Source organism: Podarcis muralis, chromosome 7 (genome assembly GCF_964188315.1).
Source record: "Podarcis muralis chromosome 7, rPodMur119.hap1.1, whole genome shotgun sequence".
Lineage (NCBI taxonomy): Eukaryota > Metazoa > Chordata > Lepidosauria > Squamata > Lacertidae > Podarcis > Podarcis muralis.
In genome coordinates this window covers 64254666-64280782 of record NC_135661.1, presented here as the reverse complement: position 1 = coordinate 64280782, position 26117 = coordinate 64254666, and the positions used below count along the sequence as shown (strand labels likewise).

At 42.0% G+C, this 26117-nt stretch overlaps 1 protein-coding gene across 1 annotated transcript in view; it reads right to left on the bottom strand.

Annotated features, from left to right (window-relative positions):
• The window catches only part of CLIC4 (chloride intracellular channel 4), a 46709-nt gene extending 21112 nt beyond the window's left edge, over positions 1-25597 (bottom strand). Inside the window, exons 1-2 of the mRNA XM_028738826.2 lie at positions 25243-25597; positions 2934-3043 (exon numbers count right to left, since the gene is read on the bottom strand). Of these exons, the coding sequence (XP_028594659.1) occupies positions 2934-3043; positions 25243-25317 (185 nt within the window). The 5' untranslated portion in view covers positions 25318-25597. The remainder of the gene's footprint in view (positions 1-2933; positions 3044-25242) is intronic.
• Positions 25598-26117: the final 520 nt, after the last annotated feature.

The following is a 26117-nucleotide window of genomic DNA, read 5'->3' as shown; positions in this document are numbered from 1 at the left end:
TGGTTTTGTTTGTTTTTTAGATTCACTGGACAAGTGCCCAGACAATATGCTGGCCAGAGTTATAAAAAGGCAGCCAATGGGACAGGTTATACATTTGTAACAGACAAGTTCCACTAGGTTCGCACTAGAACAGATGCAAAGTTAACTTGCTTAACCTCAGACCCAAGTTGGGCAATTCCTTCTCCACAAACCTACAGCTACATCCCTCCACCAATAATCCCTAGTGATCTTAACCTGATGGTGGGACAGCCTCCATCAGGGTCTACAGCAGGGGTAGGGGGACCTGTGGTCTGTCAGTTGTTGCTGGACTCCAACTCCCATCAGCTCCAGTCAGCATAGTGAAGAGAGAAGAAATGGAAGCTGCAGTCCAGCAACCTCTGGTTGAGCATTTAACCATTAACCATCAGGAACCATTGAGGATATGGTTCCTCTAACCCAGGGGTCGGCAACCTAAGGCCCATGGGCCACAAGCAGCCCATGGGGGTCACTTAACTGGCCCACGAGCCACCCCTGAACCGAGCCGCCCACTCAGCGAGTCCCCACGCACTGTGCTAAACCAGCGCAGCACAGCGACTCACTTCCACGGCACCGGAAATCGCATCTGCCGAGACGCTGGAAATCGCGGGTGCACGGGCGATCCAGCCCATAGAGGATCTCCAGTGGAATGAACCAGTCCTGGCGAGGTAAACCTTGCCGACCCCTGCTCTAATCACTAACTGGTCTCATCATAATTCTTCCCCATTGCCACTTCAGCAACAGCAGCAGTGTGTAATCATGTGGGCTGACCGATTAAGAGTCAGACTCATATCAGGTGTCTGGATTTTGCTGTATATGGGCTCAGGGGTTGCAAGAGTTCATTTTTGAACCTCTCAATTCTACACCTCAGCAGCATCACTAAATGACATAACCAAGTCAGTAGGTTAGACAACTGGTTTCAAGATTTCTACCTTCAGGAAACTTGCTTCAATTTAGTGATGACCCCCAACTGGGGTGGCTTTAAAAGATTAGACAACTTTATGGATGACAAGACTATCAATGGCCCCCAAGCCACAATAGCTATGTTCTCCCTTCACAGTTTGAGGCAGTATGCCTCTGGAGACCAGTTGCTGGAGGTCACATGCAGAGGAAGGGCTGTTGTCCTGCTTATAGGCATCCCATAGACATCTCATTAGCCACATTAAGAGCAGGATACTGGAGTAAATGCCCCATTGGCCTGATCCAGGAGGGCTGTTCTTATGTTCCTATTTTGTTTACCAAGTAAAACCTTTCATTATTTGCCAAAGACTCCTTGCAACTTGGAAAGGGATCCTGCTAGGAGCAATCTCAGCTTGCTAGGCCTGTTGGCCTCCACTTTAGCACTTTTGTTATGCCAAATGCACCCTAGAATACAGCATGTACATTGAAAAGAACATGTAGTAAAGCGGAAGTAAACTATCAAGCATGCTTTCCTGAATGTTATTGCTGACAGAGAAGCTTCCAGACTTATAGGGAATGCCAGGATTTTCCTGGAACACCACCTGACAAGTACTCGCTCAGGGTTTTGGAGGTGGGGGGTTCAGTTCATTTTTAAGAAAGTAGTCCTCAAGCAATTTTTTTAAAAAAATCAAAGCCAAAAGCTTGCCCTGCATTCTCAAACAAATTCTGCACACTGAAGCTATGCTCTGGCCAACAAAAGAAGTCTAATTCTTGCACACAAACACAAGCTGCATTCCTGAAGAGGGAAAAGAATGAAGCCTCTGTCTTTACTGACTACAGAGAAGCAGAAAACCTATGAGCACTTGGGGGGGGGGGCGCTAAGTGTGTCTCCATTTAGTCCACACATATTTTTGCTTGTGGCCTTAGCTACTAGCAGAATTTAACTGGAAATAACCTCTTGTTAGCAGCGCTATATTTAACAAGACTGCACAAAGGAAAAAGCATGTCACAGAACAACAAGCTTGCAAGATTTAAGTTTTTCCTGTGCCCCACAATTGCTTGCTTGTGAACTTTTGTACCGGGAAGAGCCCAGCACAATGTGAAGTCCAAATCCTGATCTCGTTAGCAAAAGAAAAATAAGTTTTGAACCTCATTAACAGAGCTGTAATACAATACAAGCAGAAGAGCAGTTGTGAATAGCTACCTTATTAAGATAACATTTCTTTAAAAATATTAAGCATAAATGCCTTAAATAAAAATATCATTCAATGAAATGAGCACAGAAGTACAAACATGGCAGGCACCCACACTAGTCTGAGCTATTTTCCTAAAGTCCAAGTCATCATTCCTTTCAACAGGCACTCAACTAGCTGAGTTGAGAAGAATCTTGGGAACTGTAGTTTAAGACTGCTAGGAATTGTAGCTCTGTGAGGTGTAAAGACAAAATCCTTTTACAAAGGATATGCCACAGAAGCTGTGCAGATGAAGAAATATAATTCATTAGCTTTTGACAGCACCTATTAATGCAGGTTATTCAGAGAATTGGAGTACTGTGGTACCTCGGGTTACATATGCTTCAGGTTACAGACTCCGCTAAGCCAGAAATAGTACCTCGGGTTAATAACTTTGCTTCAGGATGAGAACAGAAATCGTGCTCCAGCGGCATGGCAGCAGCAGGAGGCCCCATTAGCTAAAGTGGTGCTTCAGGTTAAGAACAGTTTCAGGTTAAGAACGGACCTCTGGAACAAATTAAGCACTTAACCCAAGGTACCACTGTACTGTTTACATCTTCCAACTTTCCACATAACATATCCTTGCTTCAGTTATTATGTCTGATATTAACTCTCTGATACAGAGGTTTATAAATCTTCAAGATGTTAAGAAAGCACAGGATTTATCTCCCCCCAGCAGCAGCAGCAGCAAGAATCTGCTGTGTAGGAAAGAAGACCCTATTACTTAAATCTCTCAAAGATAACCAGATATAAAGTAGAAATGTAAGGGAGTGTCATGTTTCCTACCTTTTCAAGTCAACTGTTGTTACACTAAATACCACTCCTTTCAGCCACAGAATCATGAAGAGTCTCTGAGAAAAGGGGCAGTTGCCTATGCTTTCACCATCACTTCCAGCCTGCGAAAAGAGGAGGGGAAAACATTAATACAAGTGCACCAGATGCCCAGATCCATTTTCTGTCACCGTCACCCACTAGCAGTGATGTGAGCTTCAAGAACAGTTTTGAACTGAAAAAAATTCATTTGCAAACTGAAGGTAATTCGCATGGGGAAAGTTGCATCAGGATTTTTTAAAAAAAAACTTTTCACTGGATTTTGTAAACAAGGATCATAGGAATAACAAATGATACAAATAAAAGACCAAGTCTTCTCATGTTATTTGTATATCACAAAAATAGCATAAACATTAGTAGTAATATCCATAACATACGGTTCATTATTAATAGTTAATGTTTGTTCGTGTGCTGGTTTAAACAAAAACAAATGGATAGAACTGAGGTAACAGATAACATTCAACACCAAACAGCTGAAAACCTAATCAGAAGCCCTTGTGGTTGTGCTTAGATTAAGTATGAGTAAAAGCCACTTTTCCTATTATGTTACCAACACCACAATATAAAGTGTTGGTCTATTGATGAACCGGGGAGCGGGAAGATTTAAATCTAGATCAACCAGATTGAGCCAAATACTGATGTGGGGGGATTGTTCATTTTCTGGAATACTGGCATGTGCTATGAAATTAAACCATGGTAAACACCAAAGTAAAGCCATTTTTTTCTTTATCTGTCCATGTGTCAACTGTAGGTTATTTGTGAATCTCTCATGGAGGGCTGTTTTCCAAACTGTTTTGTACCAAATGTCTATCGTTGTACCAGAAAGGGTTTTTCCAGTGTCAGTTATATTGTGTCTCGCCATTTGTAATTAATGTCTTATTAATTCTTTAATTAATTCTTTACTATATAAATCCAGATTGTTTTCTTAAACTATATGTAATAAAGCTAATTCTGGCCTGACTTCTAATTGTTGCTTTGTTGTTTTATCAATTTCTTGGAATATCAAATTCCAGAAAGGCTGGATTTCCATACATTCCCACCACATGTGGAGATATGTACCAAGTGTGAGGCAGCACCTCCAGCAATGTGGTGGTGCCAGGATGGATCACTGCCAGCTTCCTAGGGGTTAGGTACCACCTGTATGAGTTTCAGGGTTAATTATTGCTTGCCAAGATAGACTAAAAGGGGTTTTCCATCAGAAAATTAGAAATTTTCCCTAGAAAGATCCCCTAGAGTTGGGGTAGGAAGCCTCAGGCCTAGAAATAAATATTGCCCTTGGGACTCTCCCTGGGCCACACCCCTCAGTGGTCCTGCTTCACCCTCTCCCTTAAGTGTTTTGGCCTAAACTGAATTGTGTCCCTGAAGTTGGATAACCACTGGATTTAGAATGGATTGAATATAGCCTACAGTACTAAAGTGTGCCATCTGCCCACTTTTGCCTCTGGCCATGCCAACTACTGGTATGTGGCCCCATAGAAGATTGCCCATGAGGAAATGCAGCCCTCTGCTGAAGGAAGTTCCCCATCCTTCCCCCCGAGTGATCTCATTTAGCACACTTAGTTTTCTTTACTAGAAAGAAGCAAAATAACAACTTTGAAACTGCCAGACTTGTCTACTATTGTATTTGCAATTGGCATCCATCCATTGTTATGAATGAACTTATGAAATGGAAAAATAAATCACTGAAAATTTTTCCATCCCGCATCACTGCCCATAATTAGAACAGGTGACTCAGTAGATAGGGTAAGGACCAGAAGGTTGCAACACAAGTAGTTTCATCCCAAGAGAAAGAAGGAGGGATCAGCCCCTTGTGTAGCATTTCCTCCAAGAGAAGAGATGCCTTTGAAAGATTAAAGGAAGCCTCTGTTATCATCAGCACTGTTTCAGCTCAATAAGCCACTTGCTAGATAGTAATTCTAATTTAATATTGAAACCTTTGGTAATATATTTAATAGTATCTGCCTGTTTAGTGGTATCACAAGGTGGGAAGGACTCAGCCAATATAACCGTGGATCATTGGTGCTAGGCAGGTTTGCAAATTGCTATTCTAGAAAAACTGACTTACCTTATCTTAAGAGAAACTGTGGGCTTGGAATATCATGTGGCAGTCTTTTCATAATTGCCTTTGTAACACAGAGGGAAAGTAGCAAGGAGGAGTTCTCTTTCTTTTTTACCAGTTCTTTGTTATTTTTGTACCAAACCTGCTATATTTCTGTGCGTGTAATACTAGTATTTTAGAATTTAAAAAGCAGTTTGATAAAGCTCACCACCTACCAGTGTGCCTTAGTTAGCTCACTGAAAAGTCAGTCCAAGAGGACAGTCCAAAGACAGAAAGCTTTCTACATGCAACAATATCAAGACTGGTGAAACTTGTGACCCACCAAGTCAAACACAGCTCAGAAAAGCCTCCAGGCACCTTCTGGTTTTGGTGCCCGCTTAAGAATGCAAAACAGGGTGGTATACAGAGCACCATGCAAACCACAATACATGGCTGAGGGGCTGCATTTTGCTTAGTAGGTCACAAGTTGTGCTGAAGGCAAGCCTACTCAACTGTGTGACCCAGAAACTCTTACCTGGGGGGGGGGGGTTCATGTCATGGTAGCCCTTGCTTCTCTGACACACACATGCACACTTCTTTCAGACCATGCTGTGGTGCCTCTGCACCCGGTGATATAGGTCTAAATAGCTGAAGCCATATTTTAGGTATTCATTGCTTTAGTCATGTGCTTATTTGTCTAAATTCACAATGTATAAAGATAGCTTTCGCCGAAGAAAAAAAGCAGCCAGCAACTGAGAAATGGGAAGTGAGACTTACAGAAACATGAAGGCCTCTGACAAATTTAGCAGAAATGGGCAGAGACTGGAAAATTACTATGACTGTGCCAAGAACACCCAGGGATTTCCAACTCCCAAAACCAAAGGGCTGGAAAGGGCATGAACATCTAGTCCAAACCGTGCTCTCTGCATGCACTGACACACACTATTCTATAAAGCCATAAGCTCCAAGTAACCACTTCCAAACTACTATCCAGACAAGTAGCATGAATAAGCTGCTCAAACCAGATGTGCCTGAATAATAAAGTGATTTCAGGAGGAGAATCTAGATGCCCCAGCAAAGTGAGTCAAGAGGAGGAAGGCATAAAGCTTTAGAAAATGCTTTCTAGATCTCCAATTAGAACAAACTTGCTACTTCAGTGGCAATCTTTCTCTCTCTCTTTTTTTAAAAAAGCTCCAAAACTGTCTAGCCTGCTTCACCAGATTAAGGAGATCTCTCTGGAGTATCATCTAGCCCAGGTATAGGCAAACTCAGCCCTCCAGATGTTTTGGGGCTACAACTCCCATCATCCCTGACCACTGGTCCTGTTAGCTAGGGATGATGGGAGTTGTAGTCCCAAAACATCTGGAGGGCCAAGTTTGCCTATGCCTGATTCTAGCCCATGGGTGTGCAACCTATGGCCCTCCAGATGGTGTTGGACAACAACACCCATCATCCTTGGCCACTGGCCATGCTGACTGAAGCAGATGGGAGCTGAAGTCCAACATCTGGAGAACCACAGGTGGCCCACCTCTGCTTTAGCAGGTGGCCTTAACTGGCAACTGGTCTTCGTTCCATTTTAACTTTCCCCCCTTGAAGTGACATGTTGGGAAAGCAGGTCTGCCTTAATCCACCCATCATGCCTCCTGTTCTATTTTTAATCCAAAGTATTTCACATGTTTATTAAAAGGCATTATGAAGATTACTACTGATATCCCAAGAGACGAATTGCTTCTCAGGAACTACCTTGCACTTCTTGATCAACGTTGGGAAAAGGGCTGCTACTACATTCCTAAGGGAACACGAAGTTTATTAAATCCATACAGAGCTGCTTTAATGAGCCATTGGTTAGCAAACCTTTAATTAAAAAGCAAACTGTAGTGTATCCAATTGTCTAGATGAGATTAGAATTGGACTAATAAAATGACGCAAAACTTCAAAATTTAATATGAAAAAAGGGCCATAGCTCAGTGCCAGAGCATTTGCTTGGTGAAGGCCCCAGGTTCAATCCCCAAGACCACCAGGTATGGCTCAGAGACCCCTGCCTGAAATACTGGCTTCCAGTCAAATGGATCCAGTGGTTTGATATAGTACAAGGCTGTTTCCTATGTTCCTACATGGGTGGTGCTGGGACACATGGCAAAAAGCAAATCAATGCAAAATCTGGATTTAGTGTGTTTCCTCATTCCAAATTTAATTACTGCCATCTCTAGTATATGTGGATAACTGAAGAGAATACTACTACAAACGTTTTGGTAGGGAAGGCAAAGGACCAGGTGACAAACACAGCACCCGACAACCCACAAACGTAACACATTATTTTTCATCGTGACAAAATATCCTTTACCCATAAACAATTACATCAGTAGTTTTAAGAACAGCAGCACTTTTGTATCCCAGGATGACACAAGGGAGGGAGTTATTTTAATGCTAACAGCTTGCAGATGTAAAGCATTCTGGAGAATCTCTGGAATCTGAAACTTGTTAAGTGAAATAGTTTCCAAGAAGCACTCTTCCAAAACAGTTTTAAAGCAGTGCAATACTGCTGGAATACTTTTCCTGAATATTCTGGAAAGGGCAAGCTAAAATTCTAAATACTAATTAACACTATGTTACAAATGAGATTCTTCCAGAAGTTCCATCATCAATATACTGCCAGAAAATAAATATTAAACATGGAGTTATTAATAATAAAAGATATAGCCCAGTTCTTGCACCACCTCATTTTGGCACAAAGCAATCAGGCCCTGGTTATGGTCCCCCCCCCCCTTGGCAATGGGACATCTAAGCACATTTCCCAACTCCTATTCCCCAGTGTATACACAGTATGTACATCCAGGAAGCGGGTCCAGGCAGCCTATAGCAATACAATTGCTCCTACCTACATCAGTGGGTAATCTTTTTCAGTCTGAGGGCCACTTTCCCTTCTGGACAACCTACCAGGGACCACAGGTCAATGGCAAGTGGAGCCAGAAAGAAAAGTGGGCCCAGCAGTTTTACCCTTGAGTATTAGTCTTATTTCTACACACACACACACACACACACACACACACATCCCTCTGTCCTCTATCCAGACAAGCAAGAAGCATGATCGGAGTTCAAGGACACATCCTAGCCAGGCAAAACCACTCAAGAAGGATGCAAAGCGGGGCCCGAGGAAAGTCCCAAGGGCCAAAGGGGGAAAGAAGAGAAATGAAAAAAGCAACACGGGTTGGGAATTGCAAGTATGCATCCCTTCCATGGTAACCCCCACATTATCAAAGAGCCCCCTTGTAAAGAAGAGAAAGGCAGGCAGATTCAGGGTTAGACTATGTTTGGCCCTGCACTGATCACTATTTACTCATTAACTAAATTCTTTAAAATGAGCGTTTTCCTTTAATGTTAATGTCTTAGTAGATATGGAAACCTCTCACCAAAACAATAGCTTGAATCCAAAATATAATCCAGACCTAGTTCCAGATATGAAGCCTTCAGGAAGCCACAGCATTTTTATGAACTCAGAAAGCCTTTTCCCCATCTGTATTCCCCAAGTGTACTTTGAGCACAAACCATAAGAAGAATGTTACAGGCATGCCAAGAAAAAATTGGCTTCAGCACTCAAAACTGATTCTGTCTACATTCAAGAGCCATTTTTGCAGGATACCTGCAACCATGGCAGGTATAAAGCTTGTTAGCATCAGTTTCTGGGGAGAACATGCCAACAAAAAAATTCTAGCTGTTTTTAAAAAGTATGTTTGAACAAAAATTAAAACAAACCAGAGTTTTGGAAGCCTGAGAACACCCAAAAGAGAATTTCGACAGCCTTCAGGGGTTCTCAAGTAGTTAGAATCAATTGCACATTTCAGTAAAAGGTGTTCAAAAAGGCAGACTCAATGAGCCATTTGAGCTACATAATTGTAAGAAATTGTGCGACAGCTATAAGAGATCTGAGACAATAATGTTAATAGTTCCATTTTCCAAAGTGTTTTATGCTTGCAGAGTAATGAAGTGGGTTGTATTTATGCACATTTATACAGCTCACTGTAGTTTTACATTAAAGTCACCTTCTCCATTTCATATTGCACTTAAAACACAACAGTAAGAAGTAGAACAGAAGTCTTTCCTACTGTGGACAATAAAAAGAAAATGGGGCATATCTGAAGACTTCCTGGGAAATCTCTGTTCAAACTTGGGAGTCCTGCTGCTTCCACGTGTTCACCACCCCCTCCTCACATGGTTTAGTACAGAAGTAGAGGCTCCATATGTTACTAAGACAACACAGGGCAAGCAAATGATTTCAGCAGCAACCACAGTGACATGTGCTTGACTCATCTTTTGATGAAGGGTGGTATAGAAATTTAATTAATTAATCTGTTGTTGTTGTTTTAATAGAAGAAGAGGTGCCGGTACACATCATGAAGTTGTTACAATCAGTGCCACACTTTTTAACAACAACAACAACAACAAAAAGAGGTCCCAGTACTGCCTACCTTTGAGTACCCCCTGAAAGAAAGCACTGATAATAGTAAAGTAATAATAATGAAAATGATATCTCTATAAGCAAAATGTGTCTTCGGCGGGAGGTGGGGGAGACCTCTGCAACTGGATGCCACCTATGTTAATGGATAGATCACATAGATTTTCTATACACAGGAGCTACATATGGAAAAATAGCTCCCACAATGCGTTGGGGAATTTTTAAAAGACACCCTTGTGACCCTTTAGAACTGAACTATCAATGGGGGAAATCTAGAGCAGTAGAAGTTCTTGCTGCACATTGGTTTGCAGCAGGAGCTAATAAGCAGGGGTCAGCAATGCATTCTGGGGTCAGCAATGTATTCTGGGTCCAACACAGCCTCACATTTTCTGCATTTACTTCCCATTAAAACCTTCCTCACCCTCATTTTGATTCTCCCACTTCATATTCATATTGTCCTAGATGGTGAACCCCCTGCACAGGAACTGGAAGCTTCTCAATATTATGAAAGCACAAAGACTGGTGTGCTGTGCAGTCACTGATACGAAAAGCAGCAGGCAATCTTCACCCCAGATGCTCCCATTAAAAGCAGGAACAAGCAAAGAACGTCACAGAGATATTTTTTTTGCTAAAGGATGGGATATAAATGTTTTAAATCAGAAGTAGAGAACCTGTGGCCCACAGGCCAACCTTGGCCTGCCAGGGGGTCCAATTTGGCTCATGAGGCTATAACCACGCCAACCTGTCCATCACCTGGCATCACCTCTGATGCCAGCTGATGGGCAGGGCTTGACTGCACACAGACAATGGGGCCTGTTTCCTATTGGCATGCACAGATAAAGCAAATAGACCCTTTTTCTCCAAGCATTGACTAGGTGAGAGAAAGGCCTCTGCTAAAGATCACACTGTCCAAGTAGGTTCAACATGGAGAGAGGCAGTCCTTGACATACTTATGGTCCTGATCTGTATAGGGCTTTAAAGTTATTTAAGGTTTTGAATGGGTAGAACGAACACTGAATTAGATGCAACTGTCATGTTCAAGTTCCTCACCATCTATGACGGCTCATTTTCTCCCAGCCTATGCTACACCCCTTGAGTATTGGTGGGGGAATTCGCTAACACTGGGTGTTTGCTTTTAAGATGTGCAACGTGAGACTTTAAAAAGTATGAAACTTTACAAGTAATCATGTGTAGCAAGCATATTAACACTGCCATCACTGGAAGGTCTCTGATATTAGTGAGTTTAGTGAACTTTTACTGTTTTTTTCCTGCTGCTCTTATGGTTATTACATTTTAAAGATCAACATGTATGTTGTTTTTTCTTTATTAGTCATTTTAAACCTTTTGTAAATAAGAGATGATTTAATAAAATAGGTTGCCATGAGGGTCCCTCCACCTTGTGCCAGGGTCTTGCCTTTTATGCTGTGATGAAAGCTCAAAGATTCTACATTGTACAAAACTGCAAAGCTCAGTTAACTTGATGAGTTAAACCCTACCCTAGAAACTCTTCTGCATTCCCAACTTCATCAAGGAGACAAAATAGAATCACAGGGAAAATTCGTTCAACCCAGGAAAACATTTCCTGAATTTCCTAATCAAAAACCCACCTCACTTCCAAATGCTAGCTCACCAAGAATGTGAATGGCATGAAATGATGCCTTAACAAGAATAAAATGTTTAGCATTTCTGATAAGGCAGGGTAATCGTGCCAAGGCATTTGACAAAAGGGTGGAAAGTATTTCTCAAGTACTGCGTCTCACCCACACTGAAGATGATACTCTGGCAATTTTAATATTTTCTATTCAGCAACCAACCGATCAGGACATATGGTTAGCAAAGCCAGTGCTAGATTTTATGTTTTATGTCTCCTAACTGGTGGCATCAAATCATGGCACTGTGACTTAGCGTAAAGCTTGCACAGGTTTATTCCACCCAGTTTCAGGATCCCGTGCAACACAGGCCTGGAGAGGCTTTTTGGGAGTGCAGGGGATGAGAAAAAGGGGTTGCACAATCTGTCTTCCAGTCACACAATCACTGGAGACAAGCAATACTGGCAAAACAGGGAGCCAGTTAGGCTCTATTCAGTAGAACAGGATGCCAATGCGTGGTTGTGTCTGTGGCCAAGATCATCTCCACATCCCACAAAGGGATCAAGGGTTTCAAAGAGAGCACTAGCCATATAAGGCAGAAACACTGCAACTTATCCAGGGGCTGGTCTCATGCAGCCCTCTGCTCCCGCTTTAAAGCAGGTAATAAAGTAAGGCATGTTTCATGTACATGCCTGATAATTCATGAAGTACAATAAATCTTTTTACTCTTTGACTGGTGCATCTTCTCTTTAACTTTTACAAATTATTGTCACCGCAGAGCAATGGAAGAGATTTTCCTCTTACTGTGAAAGCAAATGAGGTAGTGGAGCAGAGAGCCCATTTGCTCAGTTGCTTTAGTCATGCCCTATTGTCAAATACAAATAAACAGCAGTAAAATTCACTAGATAAGACTGCAGCAGGTCTATTAAGTTTCAATCCTACGCCTATTCTTGATCATTAGTATGCCCTTCTCGCCACTTGCTCATACCATGGATTTTTAGATTCTCAAAACTTATTGATGGTGCCAAGTTCCACTATTCAGTTCTGCAGCCAGTGTGTCACACCAAGCTTTCAAGAGACTAATTGCTTCCATCTATCTCATTTCTTCCAAACAGTCAAAGAGTCAATAGACCCTTTAAAAGGACAAAAGTGCAAGTTCATGACAGATGAGGTCAATACTCCTGAAAACATCCAAGAACTCTGCTGAAATGTGAAAGATGGAAGCTGAAGGTTAGAAGAACAGAGGTCCAGCCCTTATAGCGAAACAGATGGCAAGCTGCATGGATACTTTACAACATCAGAAAGATTGCCTGCCAAGGTTCAGCTCCGTGCAAATCCATCTCATTGGAGAGTTACCATTTATCCACATTATGAAAAGAGAACTTACAACATTGACAGGATCCAGTACAGCAATAGACACACAATAATACCATACATCTAACATACTGCTTGGCCAAATCAACCTGTGTATCAAGACCCAAGTAGACACTGCAGACAGGCACACAAACAACCCGTTAAAAAGAACAGCAACATGAAAAGTCATTTATATGGAGGCAATTGGCACCCACGTTTTCAAAAAGCCACAGGGGATGAGAAGTGACATTTGGAATGGGGATGGGAGGAAAGAGGACAAAGAAAGCGAACCCTCCTCCTGCCACTCCTCTGGAAGTGGCTTTTCCTGTTTTAAAAAGAGCTATTGGGTAATGTTACATGCATCTACATGAAAGAACTGAGCCCCAGTTTCTCCTTTAGCTTTTTAAAAATATATATTTGGTGAATACACATTCAGCTATATATTTATGGCACACATTTCAGATAGAAGGGGTATCTATTAAAATAACATTTGCAGGAAGTAGTCATTTACTCCCTGCTGTGTGATACTGCTCTCAAAACTATTACGCTATATACCAAGCTAGCATTTCCAGTCCCGGGGGGGGGGGGGGAATGAGGCTATACCTGCTTGTATTCTTGGTAGAGGGAAATATACAAAACTGCTGAAATATTTTGCACCATATTATCTTTATTTAAGCTCATTAGGTTGATGGAAGATTCTGATGAGCACTCGTGGCTGCCCTAGACTTGTTGCATGGAGTGCACTTTCATGACAGAAATACAATTACTGGGAGAAAATATTAAATGCAATGGAAACACTCTTTAGGAAAGACAGCTAGCTCTCCTACAGTGAACAACTAACAGCCCTTCAAAAACCAACAAGAGCCTTCCTGGACAGAGATGCTTCAACATCTGGCATTATGTCTCAAGAGAAGATCAGCTATTTTTTTTTTTTTAAAAAAAAAGCTTGCTCGTGGCTCATGAAGGAGGCTTATTGCATCCTCCCAGCACAGGTGCCAACCCTGAGGCCCTCTGACCTCACCTTGCTTCAACCACAACTCAAATGCCGCACCCTCTTTTATGAGCCACTGCTGTTCTGAATTTCTCTAAAAACAAAGGTATATAAAATAAAATATATTTATATCCATATATATAATCCATCACTTTCTAACCCAAAAAAGTCTCAAAGCAACTTAGAAGAAATTAACCTAAAGAAGCAAAACCATCAACAAGTACTTTCTGATCCAGTATTGTTAAATTAGTTTCAGCTAGTACATATTAAGGATATCAACAAGGTACCTGAATACATGCAGGAAAACCCTTGCATTCTTGCCCTTTGCCCTCATGACTGGTAAATTTAAGCAGGAAGGGAATAAACAGGGAGATTATTAATGCCTCATTGGAAAGGGCACTGAAAGAGGCAGTGGGAAGACTTCTCCTTAAGAAATCCTCCATGGATCTGGAATATCTGACAATCATACCAGTCACTAATGTCCCTTTCTTGGGCGAGGTTATTGGGTGGGTGGGTGCAAGCCAGCTCCACACACTCTGGGATGAAACTGGGTTTTTAAGATCCATTTCAATTGGTGTTTTGGCTCAGTTTTGTATGATATCCTGTATCAAAAGGGAGCTAGGGGGAGTATACCTACAATATTACAATCTAAATTCTACAGTAACACTTCTAAAACTTCACTTTGATAACATCTGAAGTGCTATGCACAGGCTAGATAATAATTTAACACTGAACACCACTTCATAGAAGCCCCAAAGCTTTATTGACAGAACAGGTTAACAATGTTTACTAAATACACTAGATAATAGATATGATGCAGTAATTTGCAGGGGTGGTTACTACAACCATCAGCTCTGCTGAGACCCCAACAACTTCTGGCTCTTCCTCTCCTTTGAACTGTTTACATTCTACCTAGTCCTTGCTAGAGCTTTAACTAAGAACAAGTGCCTGAGCTTGCTTTTCCCCTCCTCCCTCGCAATCCCTTTTCCTTCTGCATCATGGCTGCAAGTCTGAGAGCAGGGAATGTTTTATAGTTTCTCTTTGTGGGGCACTCTGGAAACCATTTTTTACTAAGTGATATAAAAATGCTTATAGTAAGCATCATCCTAGGTACATCCATCCAGGCTGTACCCAGAGTCCTGTTTGTTGGTGGGGACCTGAGCTCATATTCCCAGCTCAGCCTTGAAGCTTACTGCGTGGCCTTGAGCAAATACCTTTCACGTCTATCACAAGGTGGTTATGTGTATCAACGCTCCATAATCCTACCTAAATGGCAACAGCACAGTCTACCACCATTGCAGAAGTCCCACAATGCCTCAGAGTATATCTGGCTTTTGACTGCCATGAAGAGCTACATTTCTGCAGTATAATGAAACAGTTGTCTAGACTCCTTTTATGCTACCAAGCTCAAGTTCAAACACTGCAGTGTTCCAAGTGGAAAGATTATGAAATTGCCAAAATGGTTGTCTGCTGTCAAATTTGCTTTATATTTAAGAGCTACTTTGGATTCAATGTTACACATTACCAAGGGCTCTGAAGAGCTATTGTCCAAGAACTTTGCTCCTTTGAGCTCGTTAGCACAGTACAGTATGTGCTTTGGCAGTAGCACAACCCCCTCCCCTCCAAGGACTCACTGCAAATGCAGGAGAAGCTTACAATTCCATATTGGAAGAGAAGGAAAATTCCCTCCCACTACCCTGAACCACTGGGCATTGGGGAGGGGGAATTATTAATACAGCCAATTATTCATACGGCCTTGTAGCTTTCTTAATATCAGAACATCTTTTGTGAAGGTCTTCTACAATCTTTTTATATGAACAAAGAATAATTTAGAATGCTAAACTATTACGGAACCTATAAGCAGATCAATCTGGTTTAGGGCTCTTGGGAGAGTCATTTGCTTAGGCCAAAGCTAGACATGACAATACATTATTAATTTACTGCAAACTCATGACAATGTAAGTATGTGGGTATACAGAATTTCAACTAAAACCAACTTTAGACTGAAAATTAGTTTCAACAGGAGTCTTTTATGTTTTAAGTAGACCGCTCAATGAAGATGTCAACCCAGTGTGTGGCAGTTGTGAAAAAGGCAAATTCCATGCTAGAGATCATTAGGAAAAGAATTGAAAATAAAACTGGCAGTAACATAATGCCATTACAGTATCTAGTTTGAACCTTTAAAGACAAACTGGTTGTTATCAGGTCCAGCATGTTATCCTTAGTTCACCCTTGGTGAAGACAGGACAAAAATCAGAGCTAAATTAAAATTAGCAACTTAAGAAAGTGACTTCCACCAGATAACAGAAACCCTTCCCATGACTTTGGAGGGATGAGCTATAAAAATAAAGAATTTCATCCAGCAGCTGTCTAGGGAGAAATTGGCAGAGAAAATCTGAACTCAGTTTCAGCGTAACACTTTTAATTATCATTTTACTGATGTCTGCCTATTGTATTTAATTCTTTTGTGAGTAGTATGCTATCCCTGGAATCAATATGGGTGGTAGGAAAAAAGACAAGTAAAATGTAGTCTTAAAACATTTAAGGCATTGAGTTTTAGTTATTTCGTGTGTTTTACCTAATACAGAATACAGTGGTACCTCGGGTTAAGTACTTAATTCGTTCCGGAGGTCCGTTCTTAACCTGAAACTGTTCTTAACCTGAAGCACCACTTTAGCTAATGGGGCCTCCTGCTGCTGCAGCGCCGCCAGAGCACGATTTCTGTTCTCATCCTGAAGCAAAGTTCTTAACCTGAAGCACTATTTCTGGGTTAGCGGAGTCTGTAACCTGAAGCATATGTAACCTGAAGCGTATATAACCTGAGGTACCACTGTAGTATGGTATACCTTTCATGAATTAGTTTAGATGCAAAGTTCTGTACAGAAAAAATATTCTGAGATACCCAAAGGCAGTTCTCTTGAACCATCACAGCCTCAAGTATTCATATTCACTGTGCGTTCTGTGCCTAGGATACAGTGCCTAGTCAGAACAGTTCAAAATGTCAAAGCACTACTTTAGAAAAACTAAGAAAATGCAGGTGTGTTAACCAGCACTGCAGCAACAGATGTGCCCATATATTGGTGCAACTGCTACAAACACCTATCAGTAGCACCCATCTGAATGCCAACAGTACTTTTGAAAAGGAGCATGAGTGTATTCATTTTTTATATATATAGAAAAAACCTGCATAGCATTTCCCTTAGAAGCTAAAAGAATACAGTCAGATTTTTGCTAAGGAAGGTAAAGACTTCTGCCTCTAAAGACACTTCTCTTGCACCAGAAAAATAGCTAGCAGTACACAGCAGCACAGGACTCCCAAACTTAAATCAACAAAGTGACAAGGTTCATTGGGTGGCCTTTGGCAAGACAGTATATCAACCTGACCTATTTAGCTTCACAACTGTGAAGCTTTGTACAGTGAAAAGTGTTCTAGACGTTTTAAAGCCATGTTTGGCTCAGCTTTATTTTTAGCAGAATTCAGTATTTTAAACTACTTTTGTTTATTTAAAATAAACCCACAAAGTATGCAACAAACTAATGGACATTAATGGCAAGAGAAAAGCATTCAAGTAAGAGAGGAAAGAGGCAGAAGGCCATCCAACAGTGGCTGATCTCATTGCAGTCTTGAAAATTCACAGATGTGACTTCACTCCTGAGTTCTACGCCTATATTTAGTTTATGCCTAATATGGATGTCAAGTCCAGGACATACCACTACTTCCTTTCTCCGAGTAAAGAAACCTCCTCGCCCTTTGTTTAGCCAACAATGGAAAGATTAAATGATGACTTTAGGGAGAAGAACTGCAGAAAGTTGTAATTAACTGTGAGTCTGATTTATGCTTAGGGTTGGAATTGGAAACTCAATGTAATTTCTTACAATCAATTAATGAGACTACTACAAAGTTCTCCTGGGCAATCATACGGTTAAGAAACTCATTTCCAGGTCAGCAGTTGAGCAGAGGCAGCTCCACAATAAAAACAGAACTGTCTACTTGGACGACATATTATAATTAAGTCACTGACTTAGGAAGTTGGTTTTCCCTAGGCTCCAACTGCCTGCAGTCATGAGAAGTAATGCTGTTTTCACTAGTTACTCTTTGGTTGAGCAGGGCATTCGACTGGGGAACAATAGACAAAATGCACCATCAGAATCCAAACACACCATCTCTGCATTTCTGTGTAGCGCACAGGGCTCTTAAAGTTCATGTTCTCTAGCCCTCAATTATTAAGAGAAGCTTGAAAATTTAAATACAAACATGAAGACTGAATATAATAAAATGCCATCAAAATGCATCTGTTCTAACCTCATAAGTTAAGCACATATCAGAAAGTGTAAAGGTTTATTTAGTTTCACAAGACATTTTGACATAGTAATGTAAGGGCATGACCCAGCCAAAGTTAATCACTTAAGCTCCTTTGGTTTCAATGGGAGAGAACACCACTATGTTTCCTGGCAAGTCAAAGTGCTGTCTTTGATCTTTAAAACCCATTGCAGTCCTCCTTACTATGAATACAGCAAATGATATATCCTCCTATATGCACCTTACTGTGCACTGAGATTTGACAGAGGCCCCACTATGGGCTACTCAATCTAAGGCCTTCTTCGTGACAGTCCTGGACTCCTTACCGAAGCTTGCTAGCTCTTTACATGCATTTGGGGAGATGGCTTAAAACTAGGGGTGGTGAACCTGTGGCCTTCCAGATATTGTTGGATCATAGCTCCTATCATTCCTGATCACTGGCTGTGCTGCCTGGGACTGTTGGGAATTAGAGTGCAGCAACATCTGGAGGGCCGCAGGTTCCTCATTCCTGGTTCAGGGTTTCCTTTTAAAGATGGCTTTCCCTCCTTGATGAAAATGTAAGCAATTGTTTTCATTAACTACTGGAGTTTGTCTTATGCTGAAGTCTAGTATTTATTTGATACTGCATGATTTTGTATCATATTATTAAGCTGCTTCAGGGCACGTATTTTGTGAACCCAGATATAAACAAACCACTGTAGGTCAGCTCTCATCAAAACTATACTGGTTATATATGTTAATGACATACACCTAAATACAGTTCATTTGTATTGTTTTACTAATATATTTGCACAAGTCTAATATATTTGCACCGCAAACAAAAGGTAAACTAACCCTTTCTATGAAAACATTGTCTTCATCTTCAAAGCCCTGTAAAAACAATTGCTTATGACAGAGTCCTCAGTTGCATTAACAAAGTTACTATAAATAGGAACACTAAAGCAGGATATACCAAGAGCAAAGCAACTCTTCGCAGCTTCACAAGCTCTCTGAATTTGCTGAAGTACTACTGTCAGCTCATATCAAACAGATCACACACAAAAACACCAAAAAACCTACTATCTAAAGGAAACTTAGTTTTATGGCTGATTTGAATAAACGCAGTCATTTGTTGCATTTTCAGGCTGGATCCTCCAACTCTTCAAGAAGAATTTGGGTGGCACACCAAGGAAAGACAGGGTGGGGAAGTTCTGATATGTAGGAAGAAGCCTGTTCCACTGATTTCAACACCGTGGGTTCCAACGCTTAAGTCTTTAAAGTTGCCATAAGTCGCTGTTCTTTTTTCCTGCAAGAGACTAGACACAGCTACTCTGCAAATAGAAATTCTTACACAAGAGTACTGAAGGACGTAAGCTACAAGTCAACTTTCAGGTAACCTGGAAATAAGACATTACATGCTTATAACTTATACGGTTCTATAATTTAATACCAGGTTCTTCACAAAGGAAACCAAAGCTTAGCACTCAAAATGCAAACCATTGTGAATAAGCATTCTTCTCAAACATTTACATGCTTTATACAGGATCTGGTACTTGACGTTTCTGCAAGGACTGGGTTATGGAGATAAGGACAAGCCATGTTATTCTGTTTCCAGTCATCTCCTGTATGGTAACTTCACTATGACAACTACAGCAACTAGCTGTATTGCTTTATAAATACAAAACCAGTGCTTTATAAATACAAAACCAGTGCAACCAAAGAGTCTCACAAATCCAAACCTTGTTCAGACAACGAAGACACTCAGACAACGAATAGCTTCAGTCATGACTAATTTAGATGCTGCAGGTAAGCAAAGTGTAATAGGCTTTTCCTCCATCAATGTCAGGAATGGATGTCAAAAGGTGAAAAAATTCCAAGCCAGACCTTAAAAGCCTGGCTCCCTCCTCCAGAAGTCCTGACCTGGAACTTGAGGCACTTCAGGTGACAGTACCTTCTCAACTATGACTATTTAGTATACCAATACTGTCTCAAGCTGCCCACTGAAAGATTAGCTGGTGCCATGGGCTCTCCTGCTCACTTTTCAAAGAAGAGCCAGCCAGTTTATACAAGTGTTCCACTTTTCATCAATTCACATAAGATGAACAGCCAAGTAAGTTTCCAGCCTGCCCAAACTGTGTTTGCTGCCACTTCTAATGTATACTCACTGGCAAAACTTACCCTTTCCTTGGCAGCTGCAAGACAAAGCAAGAGCATAAGCCAAGCTTGGCCAATAGTGCTTATGCCAAGATCTACACAGTCAGAAAAAGATCACAGTTGTAGAAGCTTGGTGCAAACATAATGTACTATCGGCTACATACTTTAGAAGTAAGTTATATGCATATAGATGTGTGCAAACCAATCAGGAGACCTTTCTACATAGCCCAGGTGTATGTTAAGACTTACGGAAGTCAATGGAACTACTCATGAGTGACTTTGCAGAAGTTCCCCACATCTGGGATGCCCACCAAAAATGCAGGAGTGAATAGACAAATCCTACCACTGCCATTTGTACAAGCATCACATATGGCACTCTGGACATTCCTTCAAAACAGAGCAGCACTTTTTCCCACCTTGCCTTCATGAATCTCTGGGACGTATGTGAGAAGTTGGGTTCTTTCCTACAGTTTCTGCTGATACTGATGTGTGACTGAAATGTCAATACCAAATACCAGATGACACCAACCAAGTTTACCTGCATGACTGACAGAACAGAGCTGTATTTTCTCCCCTTGTCTGGATAATGGCACTTGACCTAGCCAGCTACTTGCAGCTGTGCTGCTGAGGTCCAAATCCTTCATAAATTGTATCTTCTTTTGAACTTCAACATAACAATATATTCTCCAATTCTCCAATATATTATCAATTGCATTTGTTATAACAATAAATCCCAGAATAATGGAAGAAACGCCAAGAGAGGAAATAAGCAGTGTGTTTTCATTTCTAGCATTGCTGTCAGAAGATAATCTTATCAAGAGGTCTGGCTTGCCATCAAAATAATCCCATTAGGCACCATCCCCATGCCAGGTGCAGCTCTCTCACTAAAGCATAATCTTGTAATAATAAAAATGCTTTACCTGACTGAGAAATGGTTAGGAAACACAAGCAGGTTGTCACATATTTGGGAGTGAGAAGCATCAAGCCCAGGGCCTTGAGTGGCCACACTCAAATTTTAACTAGGGGAGGACTTTTGTGCTGCCTGCCTATTGAAGGGCCCAGGATTGCTCTCTTGTATCTTGTTTTATGTGGTGGACACTGATTTGGACTTGCACTTAAATCTGTTCAGCCAAGAACGTATTAGACCCTTTGGTATTCTCCTAGATTAGAGAATGATCTATCTTCACAAGGTTGTGATATGGACAATAGCCATCCAGGCTGCACAATGCCTATTAAGGGCAATACTGGAATTTAGCTTTTCAGCAACATTCTACAGGCTACAGGAAAATATTTGCCGCATATTCATTATATGCAAGCCTTTAATTCTACAAGGTTCTATTTAGGTGTTTTAAATATCCCTGCTAGACATCGGAAGCAACTCTGCTTTATCAATTATACATGTGCTTTTGCTAGGAAGCTCTTAGGGAATGAAATCTATTAACTGCTTCTGTTTAATCAGCACTAAGATGCAAATATTTGCACTGCAAGTTAACATGGACTTCAGGCAGACCAGAGGCACTGACTGAAGGCACAAACTTAAGTTATTAATTACCGCAGACCACCAACGTAAGTGCTATAAGCAATGCTGCATTTCAACTATGCATCTAGTTTGCTTTGCAAACATGGTTTAGAGCAGGAAGAGGCCATGAATTATAGCAGCACCAGTGTAAATATTTTTCTTTCACAGGCACTACAGAAATTGCAATGATTATGCTTAACCACTTTGTTGGAAACTAGCAACTTCCATCTGTTTTGGTCCCCTAGAGATATAATCCACTAAAAAAATCTAGTTGGTTTGTAGACCAGCTTTTTATAAATTCTGTTCAAGGTTTACTTAACGTGTTCGTTCCAGAGTTTAAGCCTGGCTGCTGCTGTTCTTTGTGTGCCGATCACACTGATACAGGCATTTAAACATAGGTATTAGTACAGATTCCCAATGAAATAAACTGTTTGCTTAGGATAGATTCAATCCATTCATTGTATACATGTATAATTAAGTTGATCTTGAACTTGACTTAGAACACTTGTAACAATTTCCTTTGAACACTCGAATGGCTACATTTGAACAATCATGTCTCAGCTTAATAAACAAAGATATGCACAAATTTCATTTATTTCAAAAATGTTTTATACTACTCTTCAACCAGAGGCTAGCAGAGCAGCTTATAAACCTGGTATTCAAGCTTGAAATGATCAACACAAAGAAAATGGATTAGGAGGATGAAACCTGAATTTGATTGTTTTCATGTTCTTAGTTACAAGTTGTTCTAATGACCAGCTGTTTGTTAATTCAAGGAGATGAGACACAGGTGCCAGAAGCTGCTGGTCTCTCAGCTGCACTGATGTAGTGGCCCTGACTTGCTTCTCCTCCCTCCTGTGCTACAGCCTGATGTAATGACTATTGGGTCCAGACATAGCCATTTGCTCCTCCTTGTTCCTGCAAGTAAGGAAACCAGGAAGCCTCTATTAACCATAGCTTCCTGATGTATCTGAACCAGGAACTATGGACAATGGCTTCCAACAATCCAAAATATGGAAGCCAACTTTAAACCATGGCTCCTTATTCTGGCCTGTTTGGAAGCTATAAACCATGGTTACTAGTTCAGATGCACCAGGAAGCTGCGGTCAACTGAATTCTTGGCTTGTTTCCACACTCATGCAAGAGAGAAAAGTAAAGCAGCTGCATTAAACTAATGCATTTCCAACCTTAAGCTAAGATTTGCATCAATCCGAATACAGTCATTGCCAAATTCTTCATATGGGCCAGTCCAGGTAATGTGTGACAGAAGATTCAAACAATTCATAGCTTATTGGAAATTATGAGAACACTCGTTCCTCCAGCTGACTCTTCTCATAGCTAGTATGATCAAAGCTGCTTTCACAACGTTCTATTCAAATTTTAAAAATCATTGCCCAGCCCCTGAAAAGTCATGAGACGAGCCTAGACATGTAGTTAAAGAAGGCTAATGAGAGGATATTCCTGTTTTCAATACATTATCACTTTTCCACAATAGAAGGGATGTAAAAGATGTGATGCTCCAGTCCCTGGATTCCTCAGGGCTGGTACATCCCCAATGACAATATGGGTGTGGAACAGATTGTGCGATAAGGCTCTTGTTTACAAGTCAAAAGCTTTCAAAACTCCAAAATATGTGTCTTCATATTTAAAAAGTACCATGCCTTTAAAAATGATCCCATGTAGCTCATTACCCCCCCCCAAAAAAAAACCAGCATTGCAGAAGTAGAAGCAAGAAATCAAGCAAACACTTTTTACACTATCTCCAACAGCAATTGAGTAATGGACTATTCATAGCTTGTATGAAGTAGCATTTCAAAAGAAAATGACTTCATCCAGATTCATTCAAGTTGCCACCTCTTATTCCCAGCCCAAGACTTCTGCTCTGAGTGAGAGGGAGCTAAGAATGAGTATTACAGAAGCAGGGAAGAATGCAGAAAACAGGAAGATTTTATTATTGGAGCACTTGGAAACAGCTCTTGCTTTGAAAAATACACTTCTCATAATAAAAAAGTTTTAGTGACTGTTAAGGCCGGAGTATCTGGTAAAACCGAACAAGGCAAGACTGAGACCAAAGCACACTCCCCAAAGGCCATTTTTATATATCATTTTATGTACTCTCGACCCTACTGGAAACCAGAAATGCTTATGTTTTTATTTATGGAACCAAGTCTTTATCCTCTCTGAAATGATGGCCACAATTAACTTGTTATAGGGAAATGAACAGGAAACAGAAGAGTGAAACTGAATAGAAAGAAGGAAGATTCGCATCTATAACTTAACTTTGCAACACAGGAGTCTCTTTCAGAATTCTGCACATAGTGATCAACACATCATAAAAATTGGAAGAAGTAGTTTGCAGATTATGACATATGTGTTTTAGCCGGTTCCTAAGTCTACAGCTACAGAGTCTTTGAAAAGAGGTAGGTAGGGTAGTGCCTGGACGGGCTAGCTGCAGGGGGGGACAGGACCTCCCTCTGTAAAAAAGCTAACAAGACAATAGGATCTTCAAATTGGAGATCATCATCTATGATGCGAAGGATGCCCAAAATCAAACAAGGAAAGAGGACTGAATATACAAACCAATTACAGTGGTACCTCGGGTTACATACGCTTCAGGTTACATATGCTTCAGGTTACAGACTCCGCTAACCCAGAAATAGTACCTCAGATTAAGAACTTTGATTCAGGATGAGAACAGAAATCGTGCCCCGGCGGTGCTGCAGCAGCAGGAGGCCCCATTAGCTAAAGTGGTGCTTCAGGTTAAGAACAGTTTCAGGTTAAGAACGGACCTCCAGAACGAAATAAGTACATAACCAGAGGTACCACTGTATAGACAACCTTCAGGGAATATATGGGTTAGACTGGAAGACAACTAAGGATTAGCTGAGGAATGTTGGGATGGAAGGACGCATGTCACAAAATCAAAAGACCTGCAGGGGAAAAGCTTTCCGACCCCATCACCAAACTGACAAATTGCACGACAGAATTGTATTTTTATGAAGAATGTGCAGCAGAACCCACAGAGAAAGAGGGATATGAGAAGTCAGTGTCAGGCTGATCAGTACCCATGCTATTTATGAAGTTCCAGAGTCTTCATTTCTATAATAAAGTATGGAATAAGCTATATCTAGCCAACAGGTTTAAAGGCACAGAGATGAAGAGGCGACTGTGTGGAAGGGCGAGGAGAATCTGTCCATACAACACACATTGTTTTGCTACTTACACAATTTCCTTGTCTTATACTCAACCCACGGAACACTTCCTTGGAAGTTAAGTCCCACTGACTTCACTGGGAATTATTTCCAAATACCCACGCACAGAACCAGACTGTCCCTCCCCAAACTCCAGTTCTGGACACAGCCCAGCAGCCTCTCCTGGAGAGGGAACGCCAAAGGGAAATGCTGAGATTGAGAACTGCTGCAGGGTATTGCAGAAAGCAAAGTCGACTCCCTCAACGAGGAAAAGAGGGAGCGGCCCCACCATGGACTAAAAGCCAGCTGCTCAGCCCCCACTCCCTTGCCTTAGAGATCTTCAACGGGCTCTTTCGCCGAGTATGTAGAAGCTGAAGGTTAAGACCAAGGATGAGAGCAAGAAATGACACATCCGAGGCACCTCGCGCTATTTCTGTTCCCAGGCACCAAATTTGCATGCGGCTTCTACTGCCATAATGTTTTGTAAGCCGCTTTGAGAGCCCCCCGGGATTATTAAATAATAATAGAGTGGACCCAGGAGCGTGCATGAGAAATACCATGGCGATGTGGAGTAAGGCGAGTCAAGTCGACTCCCTCAATAAGGAGCAGGGATGAACCACACACTACCCGAGGAGGGGCTGCTTAATAAAGGCTGCGGGGGGAGGGAAGCCCACCACCCCCAGGGAACACCTTTTACCTTGACGAAGAGCTCGATGAGAGGCTGCTTGTCGCCCTCTTCCTTCACCCCGTTGACCGGCACCGAGAGCGCCATGCTCTGTCCTCCTCGCTCGGCCACCCGCTCTGCGTGGAGACTGACCGGCGGCGACGCCCTGCGAGCAAGCGAGAAAACTCCTCCCTTCACTCACTCACTCAGCCGGTCCTTCGCTCGCCTGCCCGTCTGGCTCCCCTCACGGCTTGTGCGAGCGCGCCGGCGAGTGCGAGGGAGGGAGGGAGGGAGGGAGCGCCCGGCGGATTCCGCTCTTTCTCTCTCTCTCTCTCTGCCTCCTGGGCTTCAGCGCCGTCGAACAAGGCGGGACCGCGACTGAGGAGCCGTTTCGAGAGACGCCGCCTATTTATACCAAGGGGCGGGGATTGAGCCGCGAAAGGGGCGTGGCAGACCGCCGGGAGGGGTGCAAGGAGCAAGCGAAGGAAACAAACAGCGACGGATAAAGGTTGGGAAGACGCCGCCTAATAATATTTGTCGGCTGCCAGGGCGGGGCCTGTGCTGTGAAGGAGGCGTGGCTTAGGACATCAACCCGCCCCCGGCGGCAAAGAGGCGGGACTCTGACGATAGAGAAGCACCGAATGATCCTTATTGATGTGGGTGTGGCCAGAGCAGGGTGCGCGTGTTTGAGGGGAAAGAGGGGGCGTGACTGTAGTGGGGAGACTCCCGCCGCCTTTCCCCGACTCAACCCAGGCGAGGGGAAAGAGGGGGCGTGGCCTGACTTCGCTGCTGAGCAGGGGGAGCGTTTGTCTGGGCTGGTGATAGGGAGGGTTACGATGCGAAGGAGCGGGGGCTGTGGTGCGGGTGAAGGTCTCCTTGCATAAAACTCAGGAACAAGTTTCTAGTCC